Genomic DNA, 11249 nt, shown 5'->3' with positions numbered 1-11249 from the left:
ATCCCTGGCGTACCCCCTTCCCAGTTTTGAACCATGCAGTGTTCCCTTGCTCTGTTCTGACGACTGCCTCCTGGTCCAAGTATAAGTTTCGTATTAGAACGATCAAGTGTTCTGGGATTCCCATTCTTCTCAGAGTCAGCCACAGTTTGTTATGATCTACACAGTCAAATACATTTGCACAGTCAATGAAACACAGATAGACATCTTCTGGTATTCCCTGCTTTCAGCCAAGATCCATCTAACATCAGCTACAATATATATATTTACTTTTGGTTGTTATGTGCCATCGAGTTGACTACGACTCATACAACAGCCCTAAACCCTGCTCTATCTTGTGCCAGTCTGTCTCCGACACACCTAATTACCCCAGTCACTGAATCAATTCACCTCATATATTTTATAAATATTTAAAAATACTATTTATTTTACTTACTTCTAAGAGAAAATCTCCTAGGTACTGAATTGGATAAAATGGAGCTTGAAAGTTATCTTTTTCTTTCTCAGCCTTGATTCTTGCATTACTGGCAATCACATGAGTTATCCCACTTTGTAAACTCTTTGATAAAAGAACATTTGCCTTTCCAGCCTCCAGGACTCTGAATAAAAAATATATATATGTCAAATAACCAGAATTAATTATTTCTCAAGTATTAGAGATTGAATTACATCTCTGATAAAGTTATGCTGAAATCTTAACCTCAGTTAAGTAACAATCCATTTGGAAGATTTTTTTTCTTCTGTATATACTAATAAGGTCTTCACAGTGGAGGATGGGTTCTAAACCTAATATCTTCTACAAGAGGGAAGAAGACAGACAATGATAGACATATATAAAGGTAATGTAAGAAATCACTGGACAAGTCAAAGAATTCCAAGGAGTATTCAGGGCTACTGATAAGAAGGGACCATTTCCTAGAGCTGACGCCCTGATAATGGACTTCTAGCTTCCCAAACTAGAGACAACTGAATTCTAGTCTTTAAAGTCACCTACTCTGGTATTTCATTACAACAGCCTTAGAAAATTAGACATCAAGTATATAGGCAGATTTTCTGAAGGAAATATGAACTTTTAAGTTATTTTAGCTACTAAAAAATTATTTCAATATTTAAATTACCTTGAAAGACAACCTAATTTAACTCCAATTGGAGCATTTTAGACCACAAGAATGGAAGCAGTTGGCAACTCTAAGAAATTTGCTTTCAAAAAAGTTTAATTGTGATCTACTGTAAGAAAAATATTTTACATTTAATTCAGTATATATACAAATAAATATACATGTCAAAAGTTTCATGAAGTTCTACTTAGGCTTAGGATTTAGAAAGCACAAGAAAATACAGTAAACATTTAACAAGTAATTGAGAAAATCATGAATTTAAGCACATGATTTTCAGGGAAAACAAAATTGAAAGGATAGATAAGCAAAAAGCTTTTGCAGTGACAAAATGGAAAATTCCATTATCAGTAATGTGTGGAACAAGCATATAGAAAATCAATGTTTATATAAGACCAAAATATATTATCAAGCCATTGAAAGTACTTCACATGGAACAGCTAGCCCAACAACAGTAGAGTACAGTTGTTTTCTTTAAAGACACATGAAGCACTCATTAGACAATATTCTCATCCAGAAAAAATATCTTAACAAATTTAAACAGATTATAATGACAAAAACGTTATGCTCTTTAACCACATATAGTTAAAGGAGAAATCAACAGCAAAAAGATATTCAGAAAATCTCCAACTATTTCATAATTCTCTGACAAATCTGTATGTAAAATAAGACAAAGAAATAAAAAAGAAAATGTAAAAAATACTCTGAACTAAAAAAAAAAAAAATAATACTGTGAACTGAGTCAAATGTTGTTGTTGTTATGTGCCGTCGAGTCACTTGCGACTCATAGCCACCCTATGTACAACAGCCCTAAACTCTGCTGTCCTGTGCCAATTGCACTGTCTCTGACACACCCATCCTGATTACCCCAGTCACTGAATCAATCAATCCACCTCATAGAGGGCCTTCCCCTCCTGAGCTGTCCCTCCACCCTCCCAAGCATGATGTCCTTCTCTAAGGACCGGTCTCTCCTCACAACATGTCCAAAGTATGTTAGACGGAGCCTCAGAATCCTTGCCTCCAAGGAGCCACCCGGTTTAAACCTTTCCAGGATGAATCTGTTTTCCTAGCAGTCCATGGTACTCTCAATACTCCTCTAGCACCACAGCTCAAAGGCATCAATTCTCCTTTTATCCTCCTTGGTCATTGTCCAACACCCTGATGCACAACAAGTTAATCCAAAATTGTAGTAACTTATAAAGTGGTGCTTAGGAGGAAGTGACATTAGATAACAGTGGCTTATTTTTTCTTTTCTTAAATGGTTTAATTTTAAGGAGCTAGAAAAAGAAAACTAATTAAGCCCCAAGAAGAAAAGAATAAAACCATGTACAGAAATCCATTAAACAAATGAACAGAAGAAACTTATGAAACAAATTGCATTGCTTTTAAAATTCCAATTCCAAATTCATCATTATTACACAGAAATACAATTTGTTATATTGTGGTCTTGCTAAATTCATTTGTTAGTGCTTGAAATATTTGCAATTGAGAAAATTTTAGTATATGTTCACGACTTTTCAATTCTGTAACTTTTATTTCTTTTCTTTGTCTTATTGCACCGGCTAACTTTTCAGTGGAAGAAAGAGTTTGCACTGAAATTCTAACATAAACATTAGCAGTTCAAATCTACCCAGTGACACCCTTAATGAAAAGCCTGCAATCTGCTTCAATAAAATAGGACAATTTATTGCTATAAAATTGGAACTGACTCACAGCTGACCCTCTAGCAGGTTTTCAGTAGCTACAAATCACATGGGAGGAGAGAGACAAACTTTTTTCAAGAGCAACTGGTAGTGCAAGTCCTTAACTACTGGGCTACCAAGCTTCCTGCTTCCATAAAGACTCGTCAAAAAATCATATTCAGCCATCTACTATGTAACACATGGGATTTTCCAAGAATTAGAATAGACTAAATAGCAACTAGTAATAGTACTTGATTATAAGAGATCTACAGTTAATAACTAGTCATCGTTGATGGAGAAAATCTGTATCATGAAGATAGTGTGGCTGTTAGGCCACTGAGTCAACTGACTCACAATGATTCTACGAGCAACAGATCAGAATCTTGCCCAACCCTGCTCACTGTCACGATCTCTCCAAGGTTTAGACTGTCTTTGATGATGCACTTAAAAAAAATCCTTGACAATATATATCCAAACAGAACTCAGCAATATATTAGAAAGGGATAATATACTATGATTAAGTGGAGTTTTTCTAAGGAAAGTAAATTTATTGTAATATTTAAACCTGAATCAATATAATCAGCCATATTAAGAGAATAAGAAATTAAAAAACCAAATTATCACAATAGATGAAGATTAATAACCTTCAGACACATTTAAAAAGCATCTTGAAATATATCTAACAATAAATTTAACAAAATAATGTATATAAGATATGAAGACTATAAATAAGAAAAATTAAAGATTTAAATAGAGATAGAATTAACTGATCAGAGCTCCAATAAAAGTACAACATGCTTTTCTGCACAAACTGATTTTAAACTGTATATGAAAATATACCGAGTTCAGAATAACTAAAACAATACAGAAGATTAGAAAGATAAAGGATACACAATTTCAAGACTCATTATAAAGCTACAGCAACCAAAACAGGTAAACAAGTACATGTAGATAAGGGGAACAGAACAGGAAGTTAGCATTCACCCCACATACAAAATCAATTCACTTAACACAATAATGCCTCAGTAACTCAGAGTAACTGGAACCCTTACAGAAGGCTAGTGAAAATGTAAAAAGGTTCAATTCTTTGGAAAACAGTTCAGCATTTTACATTAAATATATACTTGTCAGGTGAGACAGCAACTTTATCCCTACATAACAGAAGGAAAAAAGAAAAATAAGCATATGAAAATATAAATTTTCATAGCAACGTAATTCATACAAGTATAAATGGTTAACATTCCAGTTGTCTATCAGAAGGTATAAATTAATAAACAAACTGGTATATCTGAGTACTGCTCAGTATTATCAATGAAACTAATAATAACAAGGGAAGCAAAGAGAGTTCACTAGACGAATCTAAAACAACACTAAAAAAAAGATTTCAGTCTATCAAGTGACACATATACTGAAATGAACTCAGGTAAGTGATCAATGAAAAAGTAACAATGGTTCATTTGGACATTAGTAATAGCAAAGAAATGAAAAAGACATTCACGCAAATAAAAACTGTTTTCTCATTCATTACTTCATTTTTTAAAAACGAGATCTCATCTTACCTTACAAGTGAATCACTTCGTTTATCAGCTCTAACTAGGAGGACAACATTCCATCTGTGGAAGGCTCCTGGAGCACCAGTGCGTTTCAATTCTTCACGCCATCTTTTAGGTGCAGATTGCATTTGAGGTGAATAATGGGAATCTTTTTCAATTTTATATCCCCATTCGTAAGTTGTTTCATCAAGCCATCTGCCACATTTGGCACTATGAATTATGTAGTCCTTAGTTAGTACCCACTTTCCTGGAAAGCAAATGAACTGTCATTACAAAAGAATACTGATCTTGATAAGTGGTAAACAATAAGACCAAATATCAAATAAAATCCAACCTTTCTCAGCATGAGGTTATATTTTCAACACTGATTCTTTAATATAAAATTTAGTTATTTGAACTTTTACTGTTTTATCCTTCAGTTTTGGGCTTAATGGATATTCTTCCCACTTTGTTAATGAACTTTTTCAATCATGATTATAGTATTGCTCCACTTTGAAAAACAGAATTATTAGATCAGAGAATTTCACAGGTTAAGTCCATTTTGTAGTTTACTAGGACACTGTTATTTTTTTTTTTTTTTAACAGCAAGGGAGAGCACATACATTAATTTCTGGGATAATAACGAATATTTTTCTATTAAATTACTCTAAAACAAGTAAATTCACCTGACTTAAATGTGTTTTTGTTCATTTTTATTATCAGTGGACATAAATAGAGTGACATTCAAGAGCAATCACAACAGTGAACCAAAGAAGGAATATCAATGGTGACAAATGAAGGCAGGAAATTTTGATGTAATAAGGATTACGAGATTTAGTATCTTAGAAAAATAAAATTAGATGATTACTACTTCATAACATGAAAGAGATGAGATTTATTAGGGAAAAGATAATTGAAAAAACAAAAACTAAAGTTGTTGCTCAATGAAAAATCATGAGCAATTCTAAGAATAGCTAGGACTTCTACAAAAGCTATGCTTTGGGCATTGTTTGCCAAATCCTTTTACTAAAGGAATTTTTTTTTCATTCTATATACTACTGAAAGACATGAAATCTTTGGTGTAGTAAATATTTCTTAAAGATACCTACTTTTATGTATTTTTAAATGACAAAGTTTCACTCAGAAAATAAAAACTTTATCATAAAATATCTTCAGAAAAATTTAAAAAATATGTGCTTTTGTAGTAATGATAAAACATTATCTTTTTAGAATCTAAACTCACTAAGGTATTTTTTAACTATGATTAATTTTTTTAGTACAAAGCAGTTATATTTTCAGGGAAGGACAGTAAACTTACCTGCTGCACAAGCTGCTAAAAATTTTTCACTCTTACATACACGCTCAGCTATAAGATGTGTACAATTTTTGTATTTCTAGAGGGGGAAAGAATGCACAGAAAGAAATGTTACTAACTTAATACTTCTTTACGACATAATTTATTCTTACATTTGGTGGTGGAGTCATTATTTAATATTCTTTTTCAGCTATACTTGAACATTTTGCTAAGTTTCTGTACTTACCTCACTCTTAATAAAAGTGCAATCTAGTTTTAAAAGCAATTTGCCCAAAGCTTCCTTCTCTTCCATCTTAAATCCTGTCATCTGGATGATATGCTTTGGAGTATAATCTTCCATCTAATATACATAATAAAGATAAAACATAAAGAAAATATCCAAACAACTAGAAAGTTTTTCTTAAAACCAAAATAGAATGAAATAAACATATGGCTTAATTAAAAATGTGAAAATTACTTATATGTAAATAAAAATATATTTCAAAAGTAATCTGAAATGAATCACAAGACTATCCTTGACAGACTGGGAGGAAAATGTAGAACTCAAAATCGTAACAAAAACACCAGCATTTCTGGACTGCTTAGTCAAATACCTATGAAGCTTGTTATTAGGTATCTCGTGTTTAGCCCAACTCATGGTGATCCTATAAACAAAAGATCTGAACTCTATCGTATCCTACGCCATCCTTACAATCTCTAACATAAGCCCAACTGCTGCTGTTACTGTGTCAATCCATCTTGTTGAGGGTCTTCCTCTCTTTCATTAACTCTCCAAAGAAGAGCTTCTCTGAGAAACATGCTCAAAGTATAGGAGACAAAGTTGTATAAACTTTTGAAACACACTGGCTGCACCTTCTCCAAGAAACAAGTCTTTTTTTGGCAGTCCATGAGATATTCAGCACTTTTCTCCAACACTAGAGTTCAAAGATATCATATTTTTCTGTCATCCTTAGACACGTCCAACTCTGATGCATAGTAAGTGACTGAAAAGACTCTGCCTGAATAAGGCGTAACTTAGTCTTCAAAGTGACATTACTGCTCCCCAATAATTTGGAAAGATGCCTGGTTGCATATTTTCCAAGTGCAATACATCTCCTGACTGCTGGTACCAAGGGTGTTGATTATGGATCCAATTAATATGAAGTCTTTCAGAGTTTTAACCTTTCTCCCTCTATAATGATGTTGCCTATCGATCTAGTGGTAGAATTTTTGTTTTCCTGATGTTGAGATGCAATTAATTTTAAAGGCTAAATTCTCTGATCTTCTGCAGCAAGTGTTTCAAGTCCTCCTGACTTTCAGCAAGCAAGGTATCATCTGCACAACGTAGGTTACAGACGAATATTCCTCCAATCCTGATACCACATTCATCTGCATAGATTCTAGCTTCTCCAATAATTTGTTCAATACATAGACTGAATACAATGAAGAAAGGATACAATCTTGATGTACATCGTTTTTCATTTTAAACTATGTTGTGCTCCCTTACTCTGACTGCTTAATCATCCTTCAAGTCTAGAACTGAAATTAACCTGGTGACTTAACTTTCAGTCAAATAATGAGCACAGATGATCAATAACATGAAGAGGAATGAACTTTTCAGAATAATCAACCACTTGAAATTAAAAAATGAAATTCACCTAGAGAGAAGTAAAGCTCATAAGACAAGAAGAGATAGAAAAGAAGGATATACAGAAATGAGAAGAGTTGAAGTATATGAAATGTTGTTGTTATAGAGACAGTAATTTAATGTCATTAATGGGTATGAACTGTTAAATGGAATTATCAATTTACTCTGTAAATTTTCACACAAATCAAAATAAAAAGTTAATTTCACAGAAGTGTTCCCCCCCAGTCTGATTTAAGTAAAATTACAGATATTTTTCTGACTTAAAAATTGAAAGTGTACAATAATTTTCTTGAAAGAGAACAAATGGTACTGACTGATAATGAAATAAAAAAGACCAGAGAGCTCTACACCTGAATCAGGTGAGATTAACAATATTACCGAAGTATTAAGTCCAGGATGCACTGAAGACACTTGAAAAAACAAAGTCCCAGGAATTGATGTACTACCAAGTGAGGTGCTTCAAATAACACACCTTTAGAGACTACGCAAGAAATTTGGAACACAGCTACTTGGTCAACTGAATGAAAGAGAACTATCTCTGTGTCCATTAAAAAAATGAAATGATTCTCACCACAACAAGATAAAGGTAAATAATCCACTAAAAAAATGGACACAGGATATGAACAGACACTTCACCAAGGAAGACATTCAGATAGCCAACGAACACATAAAGAAATGTTCAAAATCACTAGCTCTAAGAGAGATGCAAATCAAAACAACTATGAGATATCATCTCACCCCAGTAAGAATAGCAAGAACAGCAAGCAACAAATGCTGGCGAGGTTGTGGAGAAACTGGAACCCTTATTCACTGTTGGTGGGAGTGTAAAATGGTGCAACCACTGTGGAAAATGGTGTGGTGCTTTCTCAAAAAGTTGCAAATAGAGATACCATTTGACCCAGCAATTCCATTACTGGGAATATACCCTAAAGAAACCATAATCACCATAAAGCAGATAATATGCACACCCATGTTTATTGCAGCTTTGTTCACAATAGCAAGGAGTTGGAAACAATCCAAGTGCCCATCAACAAACGAATGGATAGAGAAGCTGTGGTATATTCACACAATGGAATACTATGCTGCATTGAAAAACAAGGAACTCATTCAATATTTTAAAAATGGGTGAGCCTGGAGGACATTATGCTGAGTTAAGTACCTCCATCACAAAAGGACAAATACTGCATGGTGCCACGGTTGTAGAATGGGACTGACATCAGGGTTAGTGTAAGACTGAGAAGAATGAGATAAATTATATATACTGCATTGAAACAGATGAGGGAGAGAACAATTTAAAAGCGAACCTGATAGGGTATTATGGCTATCACAAGAGTCCAGAATTAAGGTTGCATAGTGGAGTTTACTTGGGGTGGTGGGAGATGGTGCCCTGGGTGCAGGGGGATTGTATACCAATGAAAGAATTTTTCTTTTACTTTTCAAAGAGAGGAGTGAACTAGGGGGGAGGGCTGGGCAGGGAGAAAAGTACAACAATGAGTGAATGGAAATGCAAAATCTCTGTAAATGTTCATTAAAATTAATAAAACTTAAAAAAATATGATCAAGTAAGAAACAAATAGGTGACCAGAATAGTACACTACTATAAAATTATCTGAATATTTACACATTTATATTTACTCTTTATGAAAAACAAAGCAATATCACATCTTACACTATGCTTTGTAAGAAAGCATTTTTATTCTTAAGGGAGTTTTCTCATCAACAATAAAAGAGTAGATCACTGAGATTTTTTTAAAAATGAAATGATTCAATAAAATATGGAAAATTTAGGATAATAATATTACTACCCGGACACTCTATGAACTTTGATAAATGTTGATGGTTGTCGAGGGGCTTTAGGTCTTTTGATTATGTGGTCACTATGAATTGTGCTCAACTTGAAGGCAATTAACAACAACATTATTAATATTATATGCAAGTACAATTATTTCTGAAAAGAATTAAAATATGGCTGGAGCAGTGTATCCACAAGGAAATACTAGAAATTAAAACTGGATTTAGAAGATGTCATGGAACAAGGAATATCACTGACGATGTCTGATGGATCTCTGCTAAAAGCATAGAGTATCAGAAAGATGTTTACTTGTGTTTACAAAAGTGCTCATCTATTTGGATCAAAATAAATTATGGATAATACTGAGGAGAATGGGAAGTCTATACACCTAATTGTGTTCCTAATTGTGGAACCTCGACGTAGACAAGGAGGGAGTCATTCAAAGAAAACAAGGGGAAATACTGCAAGGCTTAAAATCAGGAAAGATGCGTATTAAAGATATAAAAGGTCTCTCGTCGGCGTTGACCGCGGAAGTGCCGGCAGTAGCGGGTTGGTGGCTGCTCCGAGTGCCAGCTTACGATGGGTTGCGACGGAGGAACTATTCCCAAGAGGCACGAACCGGTGAAAGGGCTCAAGAAGGTTGAGAAGGTTGACAAAGATGCAGAGTTAGTGGCCCAGTGGAACTACTGCACTCTAAGTCAGGAAATATTGAGGCGGCCGATAGTTGCCTGTGAGCTTGGCAGGCTCTATAACAAAGATGCCGTCATTGATTTTCTGCTGGACAAGTCTTCCGACAAGGCCCTTGTGAAGGCAGCGTCTCACATTAAAAGCATGAAGAATGTGACGGAACTAAAGCTTTCTGATAATCCCGCCTGGGAAGGGGACAAAGGAAACACCAAAGGTGACAAACACGATGACCTCCGGCAGGCGCGCTTCATCTGCCCGGTCGTGGGCCTGGAGATGAACGGGCGGCACAGGTTTTGCTTCCTGCGGGGCTGTGGCTGTGTTTTCTCTGAACGGGCCCTGAAGGAGATAAAAGCGGAAGTCTGCCACACGTGTGGGGCTGCCTTCCAGGAAGATGATGTCATCGTGCTCAATGGCACCAAGGAAGACGTGGAACGGCTGAAGACGCGGATGGAGGAGATAAGACAGAAAGCCAAGCTGAGCAAGAAAACAAAGAAACCCAAAGCGACAGAAACAGCCTCAAAGTCTGATGTTCCCGAAGAACCCGCGGGGCCGTCTGACGTTAAGACGAGAAAGCCCGGGGAACCCAGCCTTGACTCTCGAGAGAAGATAGGCAGCTCGGCGCCCAAGAGCACAGCCACCAGTGGGATCATTCCCGGGAAATCCACCAAGAGATCTATCGCCGACAGCGAGGAGGAGTCTTGAGGCCTACAAGTCGCTCTTCACCACCCACAGCTCTGCCAAGCGCTCCAAGGAGGAGTCGGCCCACTGGGTCACCCACACCTCCTACTGTTTGAGTCCCCTCCCCAAGAAGCCCCTCGGTCCCTGGGTCACCCACACCTCCTACTGCTTCTGACACCCCCCCAAGGTGACCCTTGGTTCCCTTGGGGCAGGTTACTCCAGTCTCTGTGGACCTGTGTCAACTGGTGTTCCACTGAAGATTGTCCTCAAACCTCACAACCACCACGGTCCCTTCTGCTACCCAGGTGGGCAGTGGCTTTGGGGGTGCACGTCCTGTCTCCCCACTTCCAGGTGGAGGTGCACTGGGCTCTAGGAGGAGGCTGGAGGCTGCGCTTTCTCTGCTTGAAATCATTAAAGACCCACATTGCTCACAAAAAAAAAAAAGATATAAAAGGTTGTTTCCTTTTGTCATACTTACCTTTTCTGAGCAAATAATATGAGAAGCTAGAATATATGAACAATGTAGCATAGGAAAAAGTCTCATCTGCATTATGCAGAGGATAAAATTGCTTGTTGAGAGTGAAGAAGACCTTAAACTAAACTCTTTCAATATAGATTATGCTTTAGTATAAAAAATATAAAAATCCTCACAACTGGACCATTAAGCAATATCATGATAAATGAAGAAAAAACTGAAGTGTCTAAGAGTTCTTTTTTTTTTTACAAGTTCATATGTTTATTTCAAAAGTAGGCAAATAATCTTGCCACTTTTAATTAAACACACATACAAAGAATCTTAGATTGATCACTATTAAACCATAAAA

The 11249-nt window shown here is 35.9% G+C and overlaps 1 protein-coding gene across 1 annotated transcript in view; it reads right to left on the bottom strand.

Annotated features, from left to right (window-relative positions):
• Positions 1-10813, bottom strand: part of LOC102864430 (ankyrin repeat domain-containing protein 32-like) — a 68159-nt gene extending 57346 nt beyond the window's left edge. The window contains 5 exon segments of the mRNA XM_006885390.1: positions 434-596; positions 4354-4594; positions 5645-5720; positions 5868-5981; positions 10754-10813. Coding sequence (XP_006885452.1) covers positions 434-596; positions 4354-4594; positions 5645-5720; positions 5868-5981 — 594 coding nt within the window. The 5' untranslated portion in view covers positions 10754-10813.
• Positions 10814-11249: the final 436 nt, after the last annotated feature.

The sequence above is a fragment of the Elephantulus edwardii genome, unplaced genomic scaffold (assembly GCF_000299155.1).
Source record: "Elephantulus edwardii isolate Elephantulus edwardi_28Jun2011 unplaced genomic scaffold, EleEdw1.0 scaffold00043, whole genome shotgun sequence".
In the NCBI taxonomy this organism is placed as follows: Eukaryota; Metazoa; Chordata; class Mammalia; order Macroscelidea; family Macroscelididae; genus Elephantulus; species Elephantulus edwardii.
The sequence above is the reverse complement of the archived record's forward strand: the minus strand, read 5'-3'. Positions and strand labels throughout refer to the sequence as shown.